The sequence below is a fragment of the Panicum virgatum genome, chromosome 7N (assembly GCF_016808335.1).
Source record: "Panicum virgatum strain AP13 chromosome 7N, P.virgatum_v5, whole genome shotgun sequence".
Taxonomy (NCBI): Eukaryota; Viridiplantae; Streptophyta; class Magnoliopsida; order Poales; family Poaceae; genus Panicum; species Panicum virgatum.
In genome coordinates, this window is record NC_053151.1 from 45,794,410 (window position 1) to 45,816,487 (window position 22,078).

Sequence of the window (22,078 nt, forward strand, 5' to 3'; positions counted from 1 at the left end):
TTCTAACATGATCTGGCAGTGCTCCTGCCCTAATTTTCAAAAAAAAAAAGGAGGAGACGGCTGAAAAAAAGTGGCGGCGCCCGCCGCGGCGTGGGTCGCAGGTTGGGCGATCGGTTTGGGACGCTGCCTGCCTGCCACTGGCTTCCGGGGCCCGGATCGAACGGACAGGACCGCGAGTCCCCGATCGTTGAGCGGCCTGGACCCATCTGAGCAGAGGACCCGCCAGGTCCGTGTAATCATCGGACCATCCAAAATGCTGGTCTTTTCACATGTTCACAATCACAAGGCTTTTCGGCGGAGGAGACGAGACGACCTGGTCAACAAACATTTCAAGCTGCTTACCTACAATGGCTACAGCTTTTACCCGGCGCCTCCCGCGCAAATGCAGATAGATCAAAGGGGCACCAATCGGATCAACTCATCCGTCAGCCGTCCGTTGCTACCAAGATTAGGCGATTCTTTTGACTACCGCGTCAGTTCAGCGACCCGTATGGTGCGCGTGGCATGCGCAGATGATGACCCAACTCAAGTGCTCAAGTTGAACATTCTTTTTTTTATATGAACATAAAAAACATTATAGGAAGCTGAACGTCAAATTTTAAAAAGAAGTTGACGAACATATCCAAGAGTTCCTTCCCCTTCTCTCTCGAGTGCTACAGTAGACCGAGGAGAGAGGGAGGGAGACGCCGCATCCGGGCCGATTCCGGCGGCCTCCTTCTTCTCCGGAGGCCTCTCCGGCGCCGGAGAAGAAGGAGGGCGGGGAATCGAATGCCGGTTGTCCATTTTACCTAGATAGCTTGTAGATCTAGGGTAGTTAGGGTGCTTGATGTCTCTTTGATGGCGAAGCTTGTGGTGCCGGGAGCGGCGGCGGTGATGCCAGAGCTCCGGCAGCGAATAATCTCTGCCTCCCGCCTTGAAGATGGTCTCCTTGTCTTCTCCGGGATGGCGTTAGGGAGGTCAGTTGGCCTCTTCTTTTGCTCTGCCGACGAATTGTCCTCGTTTTCTTCGTTCCATTTTGGTCAGTGGAAGGGGGCGACGACGATTCCGGTGCGGCTGTGTTTTTGCTTCTTCTCTTATGCGAAAGGGAGGAAGCCTCGGCAACCCCCTGGGGGTTCTGCTTTCCGGGTCGTCGACTTCGTCGGCGACCCCGGTCCTGTGCCTTGCCGGGCAGCCATGGATGACAGCCGATGTGCGCCAGAGGGGGATGTTTTGCGGCTATCCAAAGTTTGTCTCCTTAGTTTCCGGGTTGGTGGCTTCGTGTCTTGGCCTGAGCTCGTCTTCTTCTCCGGTGGGAGGACGATCGGCGAGCGGACCAGGAGCGCTGCAGCAGGCCTGGAGGAGCGTGGGAACGTTTCCTTTGAAAGTGTTTGGTTGGCCCCTGTAAAAATTTTCATGAAAACTTTTCGACCCTTTGACCACTAATTAGGGGTATTAAATGAAGTCTAATTACAAAATTAACTCCACAACTATGGTACTATAGCTAATGAGGTCTTTGACCGTATAATTATAGGATGATTAGGCGTGGTTACTGTAGCATCACTGTAGCCAATCATGATGGAAGTTAGCTCATTAGATTCGTCTCGAAAAATTACACCCATCCATGAAAAAGTTTCGTAAATAAACTTTGTTTAGCACTCCATGCATGCATTCGTCTTTTTGTGTAAAATTTTACTAAACACGGGCTTTGTTTCCTAGGGTCCTGTGTGCAAAGTTTTTTCTGGAAAAGGAGTAGATCTGGACCTCAATGTAATTTTCTCTTTTTCCAAGATGTTTTATGTAAAACAGGGGGCCTGTACTGTACTTCATCTTTATCCATTGGGCTTCTTGCCCCTTTGGCAAAAAAAAAAGAGTTTAAATCCTGACCCTTACAATGAGCACCATCCAAAACCAAAAAAACTGGGCCATCTGCAAAACTCGGCCCATGCTCACAGCCCGCGTGTACCATGCAGCGGGCCGGTGGGCCAGAAGCCATGCAGCGAATGAGACCATCACTTGGGCCAGCGGCCAGGCCGAAACGGGCGCCTCATTGTTATCCATCTTTTATGTTGGACATTCGTGCAGATAACTTTCCTCCGTCCGATTCATTACCGACTCCATCCAATTCCACCCGCCCCCACCACCATTGTTACTGCTGTTGCTCGGGGCCTTAGTCACACGGAACGCGGAACGACACGGCGTTCCGTGTTCCGGGAACTTCGTTCCCAAACGAGGAACGGGAACGATGCGGAACGCCTGCCGGAACGTGTGAGGAACGGAGCTTGGAACGTCGTCCCGCGTGCAGATGGAACAAGTATCACTCACCTGGTGGTACGCGACGCATCAACTCGGCGGGCGGCGGGCGGCGCGTCCGTGGAGGCCGGCCGACCCTCCCGCCAGCACATCGGCTAGGCTTCTTTGCCTCGGTTCTTCCCCGTCGACCCGTCCAGATTCCAGCCGCCGCCCTCCATTCAGCCGGCTGTCTTCAAGGGCGGCGTCCCCGCGGTGGCGGACGCGACGCACGGCCGGCCGGCGGCGGCCGCACGCACAAGCGCATGGCGGCGGCGGCGCACAAGCCGCATGTGGCGCGGCGAAAGGCGGAGATGAGCGCGGCCAAGGCCAAGGCGCTACGGCCCAAGAAGGCGGATGGGCCGTGCGCAGTTGCATAGGGGTGCTGAGGCTACAGCCGCCGCCGGGGCACGTCGATCCGGGCTTTTGAAGAGACGACCTTTCGGCGGCCGGTGAGGACGACTGGGCGATGGCCCTTGCGGAGCATTTTTTTCCGATATAGCCACTAATCACGACGTAGGGCAACGGCCCATTAAACACTTGGGCCTACAGATTTACTTTCTTGATTAGCAAAATTAAATAGAAAACTTTTATAACAGAATTTATGAATAAAAATAAGAAATTTCCGGGAACAAGTTCCTCGTTCCGGCCGTATCGTTCCGGGATATCGTTCCGAATTAGTATGGAATACGTTCCATGTTCCAAAATCATCATTCCATAGAGGTATACCCCACTCGTTCCAGGATTTTGAAAATCATCGAACCACCTTCCTCGTTGCCGTTCCTCGTTCCCATTGTACTGGGAACTTGGTGACTAAGCTCGGGGCTTGAAGCTGCCGCCATCGCTGCGAGCTCCAGCTGCCACCCGTGCGCTACTCTCGGTGCCTCCAACCCTCGCCGTCGTCGAGGCTGCTGCTGGGGCTGCGTGCTGTTGGGCTGTGCGCCGCCTAGGCTGTCCACCTGCCTTACCTGGAGTTGCTACTGCTGCTGCTTTGGTGACGGGCTGCGCATTATCCTCCTCCACCTGATTTGGCGTGCTATTCGTTGCCTCTGCGCTTGGATTGGATGGGGAATCAGGCGAGAGGGACTCTGCCGTGGAGGCCGCCGGAGCAGCCTTCTTCCCCGCTGGCTTGCGGCTGAACTTGCGCTTCATTCTTCTTCTTTTTTTTTGGCTTACCAACAGGGATCGAGCGGCGCAGGTGAGGAACGTGCTGCAAAATCGACGGGGAGAAATAAGCATTCAAATCTCAGACTCCGCGCCGGTGGTGAAGAATTCTACTGGAGCGCTGGTAGCCGCAGGAGAGAAGATGCTATGAGGATGCATTTTTAAGAAAATGATGGCTTAGGTGTTGGTAAATGTTGAAGGTATGCTCTTCAGATATTAAGATAGTTCGTAACGTAATACTCTTTTTTAAATTTTGCAATGTATTTTTAAAAATATTGAATCTGTTATTCTAAATGTTGAATTTTTTTCACAAATACTGAATTTAATTTGGAACTAATAGACTTTATAGATACCTAGCATGTGCATCTCCGAAAGTTATATTATATACAGGAGCCCCCGACGAGCTATGACCAAGTACAACAAAGGGTTTATAGCCTTTTGTTTGCTTATGTGGCAGAGAGATAAAAATAAAAAGTTGGAGAAGAGGCTTTTAGAGCAAGTATAATGAAGCTAACGAAGCGTGCAAAATGAATGTACACATCAGCCTGCTTCCGACGTCTCTGCAGAGCCTGGCCGCGGGGAGTAATTTGCACGCCAGGAGGCTGGCTCACAGATTGGACCAGGCAACCAAACTGGTTCCTCCTGCATCGAGCGAGCCTGGTTCCTCCGCGTGCAGGTAACCAATCGGAGCCTAATAGATCGGCACGGAACTGCCGAACTGCGGAAGGCGTAGAATTGACGAGAGCGGCGGATGGGCTGACAAAAGCACAATTGTTTTAGCTTCAGGCCCGCACCGGCCCGTCAAGGCCTTGCCTTATGGGCTGCTTTCTGAAAGGATCTCTCTTAAAAGGCGGGCCTGTCTTCAGTCGGCAGTAGGGGCGGTTTTTTTATTTTTATATTTTTTATTTCCGTTTTTTACAAAAATATATTTTCGATTTAGAAATTTACAGAAATATACCCCGGCCGCCCCGCTGCAGGGCGGCCGGGACCTGGCCGCCCGGCTGCCGGGCGGCAGGGACTTAAATGCAAAAAAAAAGAAGAAGAAAAATTACAGACAGGTCCCTGGGCCGGTCGCCCGGCAGCTGGGCGGCCGGCTCTCCCACCCCTATATAAGGGTTGGCTGGTCCCCCACCTCTCATTTGCATCACTACAATTCCAGAAATAAAGAAAAAAGAGAGAGGGAGGGAGAGAGGCGAAGCCCTGCCGGATTTTCGAGCCGGCGACTGCAGGTAACCAAAATTCTTCTACGCTTTATAAATAGCATGATTGTGTGTCCAGATATGTCGAGCAATTATTTTTGTTGTAATTATTTTTGTTGAAACAGTAGATTAGCAATCAATTTAATATCATGATTCTGTGTCCAGATATGTCGAGCAAGCTTCGTTTTCAAGTTCATTATGGTGACGGATATATTCCTCATGATGTGTATGGAGTAGATATATCAGCTTTTGAACGAAGAGAGTGCGGAATAGATAAACCCTTAGAGAGGAGTTTTGGTTCCATATGCAAATGACTTCACGAGATATTCAATGTGAATCCAAAGACTCATTTCCTAACTGTTCAGACTGTGACAAATTGAGGAACTGAAGGGGATTTCTGGGAGTTGATGCTTATAGCAAACACCGAAGAATGACGGACTTACATGCAAGCAGCTCTTGACCGCGGGTGGCCTCTTGCAATGCTAATTCAGATTCACCAGAAGGCAGGCCATTTCGGTGAAGGATCAACAAGTACATCATCTCATATGAACCAAGCAGTGGAACAAGAAAATGAAGATCAGAACATGCATGTCACAGAACCTGAGCCGCAAGGTATAGCTGATCAGGTAGGAGAAAAAAAAAGATTAGAACGTGCATGTTATTCAACCTGAGCCGCAAGGTTTAGCTGATGAGGGTGAGCGGATACCTGGAATTGTGGTGTAGCGAAAATGGCCTCTCATGCCATATTTCAATATAATGTTTTGGCGATTGATGACACACACAACACTTGGACTAATGTGATTGTTAAGATGACTATTCTCAGGCTTTTAGGTTCAAGTGATGACAAAGAGAAGAGAGGCGTAGCAAGGCCCGAAGAGACAAGAATCGAAGAGACTGTGAAGAAATTCAATACACCGGTTGAACCGACGTTAAGGAAAAGACACACGCCGGTGTAATTGTCCAGAAGCTAGAAACTGAAGATACACTCACCGGATTAACCGACGTTGAAGAAAATGCATACGTCAGTGCATTGCCAAACGAAGACCGGTGAAAATACATACACCGGTTGAACCGACGATGCATCGGTCAATTGCATCGGTTCAGTTGTCCAGAGAGGTGGTTTTTGGAGGAACGTGAAGAAGTTACAATCACCGGTTAAACCGACGCTAATTTTACATACACCTGTTGATTGCAATCAACATCGGTTAAACCGGCGATACACCGGTTAATTGCTAACGGCTAGTTTTTCACGTAGCAGTTTACATACACCGGTTAAACCGATGATGGCTTTTGGGGTACGTCGGATTAACCGGCGTTACGCAGTTTTCTGGCAGCTTTTCTCCAACGGCTATATTTGCTTGTGCTGCCTATATATACCCCCAAGGCCGGGTCATTTGAGAGTGCTGGAGTTCAAGGAAGTATACAAGAGCTAAAGATCATCTCCAACCACCATAGAGCTTCATTGTACATCATATAGGCTTAAGCACACTTGTGAGAGTGCTTAGTGCTTGTTTAGGCTTAGTTCTTGAGAGAACTAGCTTGAGAGAAAGTCTTGCTGCGGCAAGCAACTTGTGTACTCGTCGTGTGACCCTCCGACTTGGTGTGGAGTGGCAACGACACTTTGTGCGGGGAAGGAGACCCCTACTTGGTGTTAAAGCTCCAAGATAGTGAAGACGGTGCCGTGGTGACGCTTCGAGATAGACGGTGGCGGTGACCTCGTCTTTGTGACTTGGCGTCACTTAGCCTTTACTTGTCGGGAGCCTTGGAGGCGTGGCAAGACGGTGATCAAGCGAAGAGACTCGGCATCCCACTTGTTCTTTGTGAGCAAGTGGCCGTGGACGTAGGGAGGGACTTTGGTGTCATAACCGAACCACGTTAAATCGTGTGTCTTGGTGTCTTCACGGGAGTTTGCATATCCTCTCCCTTACCGCTTTACTTACCGCATTACGTTTCCGCATTTACTCTTTCTTGCTTACCTTTACTTTCCTAGTTAGTTTGATTAGGATTGGCTATAGGTTGCAAGTTTTTTGGGGTAAGTAGAGGGTAGCATAGATAAACCTTAGTCATAACTAACATGTGTAGGACATGTTAGGTTTATCTTATGCAATTAGATTGAGCCCTAGGATAGAAAAGCGATTAGCGACCCTATTCACCCCCTCCCCCTCTAGGGTCAGACACCCCGGTGATCCTTACATGTGGAAGCCGTACAGAATGAAGACCAAGAGGCTCGAATGATGGAAGAATATGGGGACTCATCAGATGATGAGGACTACCCGTTGCTAGGTCAATGGAGAGGCAAGGGTTTTGGAAATCCAGTGATACAGGATATTAGGAGTAATGAGTACGAATACAGAGAGAATAAGGTCGTGCAGGGGGCAAAGTATCCTAGCATTGAAGCTGTGATAGATGTTGTGAAGCTTTGGGCTATATCGTTGAGGAAGGAATTCAGAGTTGTCAAGTCTAGCAGCAAAGAATATGAGGTGAAGTGTGTCAATGGCGATTGTACATGGCGAGTACATGCCTACAAGGGCAAGTACAAGACACACTGGGAGTGTTCAATTGTTATACCACATATATGTAGATTAACTGTTGTTGCTCAAACTCACCGTAACATCACATCCACTTTTGTTGCCAAGAAGATGTATGGGCTGATTCTGGACAAAATTGATTATGAGCCAAAATTGATAATTAGGGACATCGACGACCGTTTTCAATACAAAATCAGCTATGCAAAGGCTTGGCGGGCAAAACAAAAGGTGTTTGAGATGAGATTTGGCACATATGAGACATCATATGATAACTTGCCTCACATGCTGTCAGCAATTATGCAGAGAAATCCTAGAAGCGCGACTGATACCTACATTGTACCGAGTTTAGATGGGGGACCTGGGTTTCTGCTTTGTGCTTTCTTCTGCCTTGGTGCATGTGTGAGGGCATTCATGTATTGTCTTCCTGTTCTATGTATTGACGGCACATTCTTGATAGGAAGATATTAGGAGACAATACTGACAGCAATTGGAGTTGATTGCAACAAACAGGTGGTTCCCATCGCCTTTGCTTTTGTTGAGAATGAGAACACAGAGAGCTGGTACTGGTTCCTTGAACGTGTTAAGATTTACGTTGTTGCTGGAAGGCCTGATGTTTGCCTCATCAGTGACAGACATGCTGGTCTTCTAGCAGCAATAAGGCAACAACATGAAGGAAGTCGAGGACAGCCTCCTCTATGGCCGGATGTTGTGAGTAGGTGGTGCATAAGGCATATGGGTGCAAATTTTTTTGAGCGCTTTAAGAATAAGGAACTTATGAATTTGTTCAAGAGATTGTGCACTCAGAATCAGCAGCGGAAGTTTGATGCATTGTGACAGGTACTAGATAACATGTGCGCCGAGCTGCTAAAGGAACAGACCTCAACCTCTAGCCGGAGACGTTCCGGCGGCGGACCTTTCACACAGTGGATTAAGGATGCACCTAAGAAGAAGTGGTCAATTCTATACGACACTGGTGGTCGTCGATATGGGATCGAGACAACCAACCACACAGAGTGTTACAATATGGTAATGCGTCATGTTCGTGGATTTCCTCTTGTTGGCATAGTTGAATTCATCATATACGGATGCACAAGGTACTTCAGAGAGCGGTACCAGGCAGCTGTTGTCTTACTTAATGATCCAGGTGTGACTTTCTGTAATAGGGTCACTAACTACATGAAAGAAAAGATTGAAAAGGCTCAATATCACAGAGTGGTATCTATGGGCACAAAGGATCAAAGGTTTGAGGTTTCATGCAAAGACAGGACAGGGCAGGGTGTCCGCAGACAAAGGGTCGTTCAGGATTGCTTGATAACGCCAGAAGGCAAGGTTTTTTGCAGATGCAAGAAGCCACAGCTTCTTCACTTACCATGCTCCCATGTCATTGCGGCATGTTCGGAATCTGGGTTGGATCCTGGGGTTTTTGTTTCACAATATTACAGAAAAGAAACCGCTGTGCACACTTGGGGCCATGAGATATATGGCATAGGCAGTCTGGGATCATTCACTACACCAAATATCTCTCCAATGTACATTCTCAATCCAGATGCTAGGAGAGGGGTAGGTCGACGGCAGACACTTCGTATCCGTAACGGAATGGATGAGTCTGAGGCAGGAAAGAAGAAAAAAAGATGCAACCTGTGTGGAGCAGATGATCACTTACAAGAAGTGCCCTAAAATACAAGAAGATAATGCTGGTGCTGAAGTTGGACCTTCTGGAAATCCCACCGATGGATTGCCTCCGAAGTTTGGAGGCCGTCGCGTCTAGATTTCGTTATGTGTGCATATGTATTTGAACCAGATGTATGGATATGTATTCCGATCTGTATGTGATAATTACATTTCGTTATGTATGGATATGTATTTGCACCAGATTGTAGCATGTAATATTACGAAGGTATTGTTCTGTGTTTGAATTGTTCTGTGTGTTTGCTTGATTTGAATTGTTCTGTGTTTTGCTTTATTTGAATTGTTATGTGTTTTGTTTTATTTTAGTTGTTCTGTACTTTTCCACTCTCCTTGACGAATTATGAAAAGAAAAATCAAAGACTCCGCTTTTACAAGATGAGAAGTGTTCATGCATTTAATAGAGTTTCCACTGTACGCTCCCTGATTATATATATATATATATATATATATATATATATATATATATATATATATATATATATATATATATATATGATGGTTGGAAGAACAATCCAAGAACACAGAAGAGAGTGGTAACTCAAAATTCATATCTCACTGGAAAAACTGGAAATTGTACTGAAAATAGAAGGGTAGTTACGAATCATAAATTTTCGATTTGCAATACAGTTTTGTAAACAATGCTACGATTACAAAGCAGAGGTCTAAGGTGTTCGTACTACTAGATACTTGAACAATGAAAACCATGGCATGTGCAACACGATAACCTCGTGTTGTGAGTAAACCTAACATGCCTTAGGAAATATAAAATGCCAGGATTACATGGTGGTGCTTTACTGAGTGCACCGGGGATATTTTCCCTTCCTAATAGCTTCAGACCCTGCTTCCTTAGCACGGCGGGCCCTCTCTCGCTTCCTCTCCCTGTCAGCTTCACCTTCCTCTGCCTTCTGACGTTCCACTTCTGCAATCCTCTTCTGAATGTCTTTCTGGTTTTTCTTGCGCTTCTCCTCCATCTGTTCTTCATGCAGCATTCGTTGCCACCTTTGTGCAGCCCACCTTGCTTGACGCTCCACGTGGTCCTTATCCTGCTGAGATTGCTCGGTGTCTAACCACTGCACGAAATCACATAGAGACGGTGGAGTCTTTCCCCAAATCATGTTAGAAGACATTACTAGATCAGAAAGTGACAAACTCTGATAGTGTTTTGTAGTACCTTTGCTCGGTTCTTACCGTAATGCTTGGGCGGGTCGTACTCGTAATTCTCGCACATGAAGAATCTCTTGCCAAAGTCGTCCCCCAAAACCCTTGATTTCATTAATTTGCACAAGGATCCGCAAAAACACATAGTCACCTGGACTCCTTGGGGGACTGTTTCCGTCACCTTATTCCATGGAATGTAGGTGGATCCTGAGGATGCCATGGTGTTGAGCCCTGGCAATCACAAGTGAGCAAACAGATTGCTAATATACTATATCAACGCTAATCATTATCAGTAACTACATCTAAATGTACCACTAATCACTCCTAATAATAATTAAACCGATTGCTAAACTATTTTCTAACATTTTCTAAAAAAATTTCTAACATTTTCTATAATTTTCTACAATTTTCTAACATTTTCTAATATTATCTTGCATTTTTTATTTTCTAATACTTCTCTAACTATTTTCTAGTATTTCCTAATACTAAATCTAACACTAAATGTACTATATCAACGCTAATCACTATAAATAACTACATCTAAATGTACCACTAATCACTCCTAACAATAATTGAACTGATTGCTAATCTACTGTTTCAAAAAAAAAACAACATAATCTATTTATAAAATATAGAAAATTTTAGTTACCTAAAGTCGCCGCCTTGAAAATCCGACAGGACTTCGCCGCTTTGCCTCTCCCTCACCCCTCCTCTCCCTCTCTTTTCTTTTTTTCTAGATTTTTAGTAAGCCAAATGGGGATGAGGGGGGCCAACACCTTATATAGGGCTGGGGGCCGGCCGCCCAGCTGGAGGGGGGCCGGCCGCCCAGCTGCCGGGCGGCCAGGGGGGTCGGCCGCCCCGCTGCCAGGCGACCGGCCCAGGGACCTGTCTGTAATTTTTTTATTCTTGTTTTTGTGTTTAAGTCCCTGCCGCCCGGCAGCGGGGCGGCCGGGGTATATTTCTGTAAATTTCCAAATCGAAAATATATTTTTGTAAAAAACGGAAATAAAAAATATAAAAATAAAAAAACCGCGCAGCAGGGGCTGTGAGCCGTTCGCCTGGTCATCAGCCATCTCTCTGTGCGGCGTGCACAGTTGGCTGCCTCTCCTCGTCCGTGCGTGCCGACTGCCGAGGGAGATTCCGCGCCGGGAGCGAGCAGGACAGACGAGTACACGACACAGGGTCAGCCCCCCCTCCCGTGCCCATGCTTCGCGACGGTGTCCCTGCCGTCCTGCACCACAGCGCCACGGGATGCGACGGAACACGGCATCTGGAACGGATGCAGTTCCCCTTCACCCCTTGTGATGCCAATGCCATTGCCAGATCGTCAGTTCCAGGACCAGTAGCCACCGCGCGCGGAAGCTGCCTGATCTGATGGAGGCATGAGAGACAGGCTCAATCTCTCCGGGGCAAGCTTCCGCTACGAGGCGGCGGCGGACTGGTGGTGGTGCTGGGCTCCCTGGCGCAGCGGCGCGCGGTCACGCCGCTGCCCTGCACTGATGACTGATGATGGTGAGCGTGGCGTGCAGAGGCAGAGGCAGCTGCAAACCAGAAACCACCAGCGGCGCCACGCCTTGCTTGCCGTGGCGACGTGCGGCCTGGCTCAGGTGTGCAACGACGAGCGACTCGCTCCCTGGTCCCTGCCGTGCTGATGCGACCACGGATTCACGGGACGTACGCAGGCTATGCCCAACCACAACCACCCCTGCTTTTCCGACAGGTGACGGCGACGGAAAGTACTAGTATACCTTACCTGAACCACTCCGCCGTATACCCCAGCAACGCCGTCGACGTGCGCATACCAGCGGGCGGCAGACAGCGGCGCCGCAGCCATCGATAGCCTGCGCTACGTCAGACTCCAGGTAGGACAGGAGTGATGGTTAGCAAAATTTGGATCCTCCACTAGCCACCTTCTCCTCCTTAAACAATGCTGAAACCGGCAAGTTGGGTCGTTAGAATTTACAAGATCCACGATGTGCATTCCAAAACCACGAGCTGCTGATGCTGAGCTTGAAGAAGCTTGTACCCTTCCTTATAGGAACCTGACGCGGGGAGGCGGAGAGCACAAGTCCCGAGAGATCCACATGTTTGCTTTTAAATTTATAAACCGAGAGAAGATATCCATTTCAAAGATTTCAAATCAAACTAAAGGTATGTTTAGTTGGTGAAAAAATTTGAATTTTGGTACTGTAGTATATTTCGTTGTCATTTGACAAATAATATTTAATTATGAACTAATTAGACTTAAAAAATTCAACTCGTGCTAATCAGTTAGACTATGTAATTAGTTATCTTTTTCAACTGCATTTAGTGTTCCATATATCCGAAGATTTGATGTGACAAGTACTATGTAAAATTTTATAAAAACTAAACAGGGCCAAACAAATAGAAAGAAATTATATAGTAATCCTGTCACATATATAGTAGGAGTACTAGGCTCGGGCTGCCATTTTTTTTTAGAAATAGAAAACGGGCCATTTCATCCCTGTTCCTTCGTACTGCCAAGGACATGAAAACTTCGTGACAGGTCGTGTCTCCAATGGCCGTGTTTGGTTTAAAAATATGAAATACTGTAGCACTTTTGACTACTACTCCCTCTTCCCCGTTTATAAGGCATGGTGGAACATGACACGGTCTTCTAAACAACACTTTGACCATTTATTTATCATATATTATATCACTTTTGATTATAAACTTATAATCATTGTAAAATATATTTGATTATGAATCCAATCATATGAAATTTGCATTATAAAAATAAAAATTTAATAGTCAAATTATTGGTCAAAGATGACAAGGTTTGAATCTTGATATACGTGTATGTCTTATAAACAGGGAAGGAGGGAGTAATTTAAAGTAGTAAACGAAGTCTAATTACAAAACCACCTCCACAACTCCCATGTAAATCGCGAGACGAATCTAATGAGGCCTTTGACCGCGTGATTAGAGGATGGTTACTGTAGTATCATTGTAGCAAATCATCGATTAATTACCGTCATTAGATTCGTCTCGAAAAGTTACACTCATCCCTAAAAAATTTTTGCAAATAGACTTCATTTAGTACTCCATACATGCAAGATTCTCTTGAAAAACGTGCCGGTAAAAAAACAAACATGGCCATAGTGAGTAAACATCACTTCTACTTCAGCTCTGCTGATTTGACATTGCGTTAGTACTACTTGGGTTTTGAAACAGAAAAGTGTGCTGTTCATGGAGTATGGTTTTTACATGGATGAACATTGATCTTCGATCGGGATCAGAGTTACAGTTCAGATCTCACCGAAGTTTATCTGGAATTTCTTTGATCTGACTCTAAAAGAAAAAGCTAGGCTAAGATGGCGCTATAAATACAACGATCTGAAGGAAGGCGAGGGGGCAAATACTGAGAAACAACAAAAAATTTGAGACAAGAAGAATCTGATGCATTATTGCCAGCATGGCCGCTGCCTAATCCTGTGGATCTCGCAGCACCATGGCCAGCTTCTCCGGCCGGTTCCTGCGGCCGGCGCCGTCCTTCTCCTTCTCCTTGTCGGACCTCCTCTCCTTGGCCGGCGAGGACGGCATGAACAGGAGCCCGAAGCCGAAGACGTTGAGCACCGGATCCACGCGCACATTGGCCGAGTACGACCTCTCCATGCCCCTGGGCCGCGGCCGGCGCGGGCCGATGCCCGCGGACGCCGGCGTGCTCGAGCAGCGCTCCAGGCCGCGGAACACCACGCGCCCGGATGCGCTCACGCGCGGGCTCTCCGCTGCCACCGCGGGCCGCAACGGCCGCGAGGGGCCCCGCGGGCGCCACGGCGCCGCCGCGCGCGGGTTCCTGCCGGAGTCCGAGGAGGACGCCGAGGACGAGGACGAGGCGCGGGTCAGGAGCGGGTGCGCCGCGCACGCCGCCGGCTCCTGCCGCTTGGGATGCGGCGACGCGTCCGCGGCGGCGCCGTTCTTGTCCGCGGCGGATCTTGTCCTGGACATGAGGTGGAGGAGGTTCGCCACCGGCGCGGAGCGCGTCCGGAGCGGGGAACACGACGGAGGCGGCGGGCGGCGCGCGTGCTTGCCGGAGTCGACCGAGGAGGCCGACGAGGACGACGAGGAGTCCCGCGAGAGGAGCGGCCGGAAATGCGTGTCCCGGCGCTTCAGGCATCCATCCGCGCTCTTGTCGTCGTCCTTGGCCTTCTTAGAGCTCGACACGAGGTGGAGGAGGTCGCGCCACCGCCGTCCAGCGCATCGCGGGGCGCGCGGGGACGTCGGCTCGGACGCGGGCTCGACCTCCAGGCACGGCGGAGGGGAGCACGGCGCAGACGCGGGCGCGGGCCGGTGCAAAGGCACGAGCTTCCCGCCGAAGAAGAGCTCGTCGGCGGCCGAGAGCGCCGCCGCCGCCGCGGGCACGACGTGGAACTCGAACTCGAACTCGTCGGCGTCGGCCTCGGCCACCGCCGACGGGGCCGCGGGGCAGTGGAACGTGAAGGGATCCGGCGAGGGCGAGGTCACCGCTGCGGCAGCCATTGCCGGGGGCGGCGGGGCATGAACGCGCGAGGTGGCGTGGCGAGCGGCAACTTTAAACTCGCTAGGGGAGCGGTTGGTTTGGTTCGGCGGCGGCGGCGGTGGCCGGTGGCGAGCCAGCGCGGAGTGGTTAGCTCCACCGTGTCACGGAAAGTTCCGAAGATATACGAGCGGTTTCGGGCTGTCGGGTCGATGGCGCCGCCCCGACGCGGGATCCATACCCGGGAGTACGAGGCAACAGGGGAGGGGAGGCAACAAATCAAACGCGGCCCGGCGCCATTGGCAGGGGAGCAGGTGAGCTTCCTGCCGAGTGCCGAGTGGTACGGAGATGGGTGATACCGGCGGCGTGCCGAATTGAACAGCGATCGAGCATCCGGCTGCTGCTTGCAGGTTTACGTCTCTGGATTAGTGAGACACGACGCTGCTTTACTTGCTCTGACAGTGATCACAGCTGACACCTCACAGCTCATTATACAAGCATGTCAGGGTGTGCTTAATTGGTGAAAAAATTTAGATTTTAGTACTATACGACATTTCATTGTTATTTGATAAATAATGTCTAATTATAAATTAATTAGACTTAAAAAATTCATCTAGTGTTAATTAGTTAGACTATATAATTAGTTATTTTTTTAACTATATTTAATGTTCCATGCATGTGTTCGAAGATTCGATGTGACAGATATTGTGCAAATATTTTTGGGAACTAAACAGTCCTCTTATTACAGCTCGGTGCTGACATTTTGCAGAACCTGCCTTACATAACGAAAACCTGCCTTGACATCACGAAAACGAATCCTTCCTCTTGACTTTTATTTTTACTCATTGTTTGTCGCAGGTCTTGGTGTTGGTGTGCCGTGTGGTTGTGTTTAGACCCACGAAAAGATGGATGAAAAAGTCACATGAGCTGTAGCATTTTTTATTTATTTGTGATAAATATTGTCCTACTATAATTTAATTAGGCTCAAAAGATTCATCTCGCAACGTACATCAAAACTATGCAATTAGTTTTTTATTTATCTACATTTAGTACTCCATATATGAGTCATTTGGTATATTTAATGTTTCGATGTGATTTTGATGTGATAGAAAGTTTGGAAAATTGAGAGGAGTTTGGGGTATCTAAACACACCCTGTGTTACCGAGCCTTGATTCAGGGTCGACTGCTGGAAACGTGACTCTGACGAACAGCATGTCGTGCCATACAGCCATGGCGTCATGTGAGCTGCGGGGCTCGCAGAGGACAAACATTCCGGTTTGTTGGAGCTGGGGTGCTCATCATCATGATACAGTACATTTCGTCGGCGGTCGGCCTGATTAATTGGGTTGAGGAATCGCACATGAGGTTTGGCGGACTAAATCGCATCGCAGGATTTCGGTGATGAGCCCATGCGCATGCGCGTTATAGATTATACCACCACTGAACACGAATCTCCCTCTCATCAGTAAACTTGGCTGATATGGAAAATTCAGAACGGGCCAGGCCATCGACGCATTGACCAGGATCTTTCTGACGCAGGAGACCATGTACGGTGCAGTTTGTTTGGCAGAACAATAGAGAGGGACTGCCTGAAGCAGCTCGTACTACTGCTCTACACAGCTGTGACGCCCACACAAGCGTTTGCCGAAAATTCAGGTGGAGAAACGGCCGACAGAAACCCAAAATAATCAAGTTGTCCCCAATTTGATTACTTGTCGACGGTTTCATTAATCTAGAGCTTACCGAGAGTGACATCTCTCATTGTAGTGTTTTGGTGCAACCACCTTTGCCAGAGACAAAAGCGAAAGACGTCTAGAGCTAGGGCATGTCTTCTTTACCTGCCCATCAATCAGAACTACCATACCTACTGAATCTGTCAGGTACAAGCAGCAACCCTAAAGAAATGCTCTTTCATCTTCGTCCATCCCACCTTGTCCAAATTCTAACCATATCTTTCGTCGCCAGTCGTTTTAGCATCCCAATGATAACATAAACACGAGATGTTGACAGTCATTGAAATGGGATCTTTAAGTGCAGAACACTACTGCTCAACGATGTCCCTTGTTCTCAGAATATCATCCCATGCAGGCACAAAATAAAAGCTCATGCAGAGGCAGACAGTCACCAGTTCTCCATCACTCCCGGCATCAATCTCTCGGTGGGGGCAAGGCATGTGAGGGCTATGGGCAAAAGATGCCCTACCGTTTGGCCCCCTCTGGCCGCCCATCAGAGGGAACAAACCAAGCTTTTGAGGCCGTTTGGAACATGGCCTAGCAGCTAAGGCCGTGTTTAGATGGTGTAAACGCAAAACGCAAAATTTTTGTAAAATCGCTTATATGGTGTACTAAATGTAGTCGAAAAATAAATCGCATTATACAAATGGACTGTAAATCGCAAGACGAATCTAATGAGACTAATTAGGACGTGATTAGACACTAAATTTCTACATTAATGCTACAGTAAATATGCTCTAGTGATGGATTAATTAGGCTCATTAGATTCGTCTCGTAGTTTACAGACGAGATCTGTAATTAGTTTTGTGATTAGTCCACATTTAATACTTCAAATATTGAAGATTCCCTTCCAAAAACGCAAAAACGCAAAATACAAAGTGATCTAAACACACCATAACCTGCCTAATGGCGCCTTTGCAAAAGCTTTCTCTGTTTATTTATCTACCTCCTGGTCCTGGAGGGCCAAAAGATTGGGCAGTATAATGTCCTGACGAAGAATGTTTGCGGACAAGGGCAACAGCAATCAGCGAAGGCCCCCCTGCGGCAATCATTTCAACCAGAGTGTTTTCTGATTTCTGTTCCTCGAAAGTAGTGACCTAGGTATCGAGTATGCGCAATGAGCCATCCCTTCAGTGTCTGTCTCAGCTCTCACCATGGTTATCTACATGCATCTCTCCTTTCTCTCTCTCTCTCCCTATTTTGGTTTATTCATCAGAAAGTTTATCACCATTATTGGTTATACTCCCTGCAAAAATGATTTACAGTTCCTTTGAGAGGCATGCATTAGTTGGCATGCACACCTCAGCGGCTGCTATTTAAGCCGTGTCATTTATTATTTGAAGCATTATACTTGTTCTTGATGTATCAGTCTGGCTAGTCTATTTGGTACAACTGCTCTGTCATCATTAACTGATAATAAACGGATATGTACGCATCCAACTTGAGTGTTTGATCAGGACCGACCTTAAATTAAATATCACAAAAGAAGCTGATTAAAATTTCTGCTCTGTTTTCTATGAGGGATTTAAATTTCAGTATGAGGGCAGAGGATCTAATCATTTAGGATGGTGGGTTGGGCTTACGTACGTTTGGGCCTCAATATGCGTATGCGCCACTTAGTTGGAGAGGAACTTTCGACCCCATCAAGTCTCAATGTGTATCCACAAAATCAATTTGAACCCGTATGTTAATCCGTATACTCTGATGTATAACCATTGGATGGTAATCACGAGATGCTGGTCGTGGACAAGAACATATCACTACTACAGAACAGACCTTTCATCCTACACATTTATCCCGGCTATAGTTGAAACCGGAACCAATAAAATTTTAGTCCTGGTTCTAAAGTCTAGAACTGGTGGGAGGTAAAAAAAAAGATCTTTTATCCCGGTTGGACACTCCAACCAGGACTAAAAAAATCATCTTTAATCCCGGGTGGAGTCACCAGGCGGGACCAAATGTTTTAGTCCCGGTTGGTGACTCCACCTGGGACTAAAGGAAACCTTATAGTCCCTATTGGAGTGTCTACCCGGGACAAAAGCCGACTCCAACATTTTATTTATCTCCACATCTTCTCTTGTCTCTCTCATCTATCTCTTTCTCTTCTTCAACCGCTAGGAATGCTTCCTCCGATCCTCTCCCTCCCATCCTCCATCACTTCCTCCCTACCTTAGCTTTCGCGAGCGCCGCCGCCCAGCGGCGGATGCACAGGGGGGCTGGGGGCTCCAGCCCCCCTAAAGCAAATAATTACACTAAAATTACTGTAGCAAAATATTAAATCACCATTAAAACTTTATACAAATTAACAACTTCATTGATTCAGCCCCCCTTCTTCTCCATCCTACCTCCGCCACTGCCGCTGCCGCCGCCAGCGGGGCCGGCAAGCCGCCGCGCGGGCGCAGGCCGATGAGCCGCTGCCAGGCACAGGCGTAGGCGGGGCCGACGAGATGCCTCCGCCCATGACCGGCGCGGGTGAGGGTCCGGTGCGGGCGGCCAGGCCCAGCGGGCGGTGGTTCGGCGCCGCCGGCTCCGGCGGGAGGCGTGACCAGACTCGGCGTGGCCCCAGCGCGGCCAACGGCAAGCTAGCCCAAGTGGCGCGGCTAGGCCCCGACCGTCCTCGGCAGGCGGCGGCGCGGTCAGTCCCGGCGGGGTCGCTCAGCGCAGCCGACGACGGCCTACCAGGCTTAAGTTTTTTTTTCTTTTTTTTCAAATATGTATATATGATTGGGTGAATGAATCTTTTGTGGTTGTGATTGATTTTGTGAAAGATTTATTTGTGATTGTAATTGATTTGTGATTGGGATTGCTATTTATTTGTGTATGGAAATAGAGACAAGCTGCCTGCGTGCTTAGACGAGCCGAGCTGGCCTACGTGTGCAGACCAGCTGATTTTTTTTTGTTTCCAAAAAAATACATTGGTCCCTGGTCTATATCTATCGGGACAAAAAGTTTCGGCACATTTGTCCCGGATAAGTGATCCCTGTTGTAAAACCAGGATAAAAAGTAGTTGCCAACCGGGACTAATGTAGCGTTCTGTAGTAGGCCATCCGACGGACTGACCTGGGAAACTAACCGTGTGGGCCGAAAACTAGACGATTCTCTCATCTCAACACATTTAAGGAGCGGAAACCAGCGGGCCGAATCACGCCGTGTGAGCCCATGGCGGGCCTGCCCACTTCCCTTTTCTCCGACCTCTGCAATCTCCTATTTCCTGCGCCGCTCCCTGCCCGCGCCAAACCAGGGCCCCGTTTGGTTTGCAGCGTGCTAGTGAATAGTGACAGTTTGACCACTAATTACGATGTCAAATAAAGTCAGTTTACAAAACCAACTTCAGAATCCCCGCGCTAGTGACCTTGAAGAATCTAATGAGACATTTGACCGTGCGATTAGAGAATTGTTATTGTAGCATAACTGTATGAAATTAGCAATTAATTAATGTCATTAGATTCGTCACGAAAAGTTACACACATCTCTAAAAAGATTTTGCAAATAGACTTCATTCAGTCCTTCATGCGGAAAAGATTCTCTTCTAGCGCTAGGATTGTAGCGCCAAACCAAACAAGGCCCATGTGTTACAGAAGTTGGTGCATTCAGTCAACGCAAGTACGGTTCAATCAGCAGGAGCCTGAGCTGAGCATTCCATGCAAGCCAAGCAAATGACACGGCCAGCTACTAGTAGGCTCCGAGTCATGAAATATGAAATAGTTTCTCGAAGCCACGATTTTGGTAAAACTTCTCCATGAAAGCATTTTGTATGCGATCCGGATGGTCAGCTCGATGGATTACCCGGCAGGTTAGCTAGCTGTTTGGATAATCAGGCAGTGCAAAAAAAAAAAAACAGTCTGCGGAGCCTGCACGTGTGACGTTGTCTGCAGGGAAAGTTTGACAATCGGACGGATGGTGCCAAGCCTGCAGGTTTTGACTAGATTCAGAGGATATCAGGTCGCACGCCATTTTCAGCATGTGCTGCATTTGTGCTTGCAGTCTTATCTGAATTCACGGAAGAAGTTGCCTCGAGACCTCGCGAGGAATGGCTTGCAACTTGGGGCAGTAACAGTGCTGCGTTCTCGTGTTCGTGGAAGTGGAGCACAGGGGGGGAGAAAATAGCTTCCCATGCATCATGGTGTGCTTCAAGCACCCTGGAGACTGGAACTTGATCCATCTCCCATCCCCATCAGAAGCATACGGTTCAAAAAATTTCAGACCTTGATGGCTGGGTCATGTTTCATGCCATACATCACAATAAGCATCAGCATGCAGAAATTCGGGCAGCTTATTGTTCACCTGCTATTTAATCGTTCAAAAAAATTGTTCACCTGCTATTTCCATTGAAAAAACCAGGTGCCGAGATGCTAGCAGCTGCCTAGCTGGTAGCAGCCCGGTAGCCTTGCCTCACTGCTTTCGTCAGTCTTACCGATAGATAGATACTTCTTCATGATGGCACTGATATCTGATCTTCCTGAAACTTTACCGTTTCAAGTCATAACATCGAAGAGGAGCCGACCAGACATGCATTCAGGAGAGATCACGCTTACGTGTTTGACAGCGTTTATGCTTACTGAATAAGTTCAGGCGTATCTATCACAACGTGTGCTGCCCAGACCTGCTCCAGCTGCACCTGCGCCTCTGAATTTTGACTTGGGCAGAATACTGCCCGGATAGGCGTTTTCGGTGAATTCTGCCTCACCGTTTTTCTTCCCTGAAAAAGACCGACATGACTATCGCTAGGCCGGACAACAAACCTAACTGCTTATCAGTACCAGGTGACCAGAGGCTCAGAAAGTCATGGCGAGACTATTTCGGTACATATTCTCCTCATGTTCCTGTTTGAATTTTTCGTGAGATAAGTCTGCTGATCCACCCGTGTGCGCGCTACCGAATCCGATGGTGAAAGCAGCCGTCGGTCCGTTTCGTACAGTAGACTTTCCAATAGGCCTATTTTTCAGGCTTTTGCGTTCAAACTTCAGTTGCTGCCCTACTCACGACAGCATTCTGTAGCTGCTACATCCTGACATCTAAATTTGAAGCAGTTTTCTGGATGATTTTTCAAATATATATATGCAACAACTTGTTTTCTTTAAAAAAATATTATGCAACAACTTGTTATAGCAAATCAATCTAGTATCTGCTACAACAAGTTGTCATCCTGATAGCTCCAATCATCTGAAAGCGGCCTTAAGAATTCTGAATGTTAAATATGTAACTAACAAGTTCGGTAACAAACCACTACGTATCAACTAGGACAAGTTGTCATTTTGTTTTACGGTTGTTAACCTCTTAATTCTCACTTGAAAAAGGTACTTGTTGATTCTGCAAGTTTTAACTGTCTATTGCAAGTTGGGCCTTGTCAACCTGCCGTCCTTCCCTACTCCTGACCTCTGAAAACATAGCATTTGAAGTCCATCTCCTCCTCCAGAATCAACCAAAACCTGGCTTAGTATATTAGTCGTAAATCCGTTGGAATTCTCTTGCCGACCGTATTGCAGTTTGCACACCTCATTGCCATCGATATCAGTTGAATAACTGCTCCTCTCATTTTCAATGGCATTTTAAAATCTTTGCACGAGGACTGTAAACAAACCCTGTTAAACATCCTTCCGCGATTGGAAGCTGCTGAACGACAAGTGCTTGAAACGGTCTCGCGAGTCAGAGAACAGTGAAACTGTAAAAGTTTGACAAAGTTTTCTCCAGGCTGAGTGTGAGGCGACAACGCATAGATACCATCCGATGCGTCGAACATGCGGCGGATGAACGGAGGTGGTCTGGGTCGGCTGCTCGGCGCTGTCAGAGGACAGTGTTAGTTGGGCAGATTTGGAATAATTCTCTTGGCCGGCCGAGGAAAATCCCTTTCTCATTCAGACTTTT

The 22,078-nt window shown here is 47.8% G+C and overlaps 1 protein-coding gene across 1 annotated transcript; it reads right to left on the reverse strand.

The window, feature by feature from the left end:
* Window positions 1-13,187: 13,187 nt before the first annotated feature.
* On the reverse strand, window positions 13,188-14,695 carry LOC120680457. Its single transcript, XM_039961952.1, has one exon. It carries the CDS (start codon window positions 14,501-14,503, stop codon window positions 13,451-13,453), a length of 1,053 nt encoding a protein of 350 aa, XP_039817886.1. The 5' UTR covers window positions 14,504-14,695; the 3' UTR covers window positions 13,188-13,450.
* Between the last annotated feature and the right edge of the window lie 7,383 nt (window positions 14,696-22,078).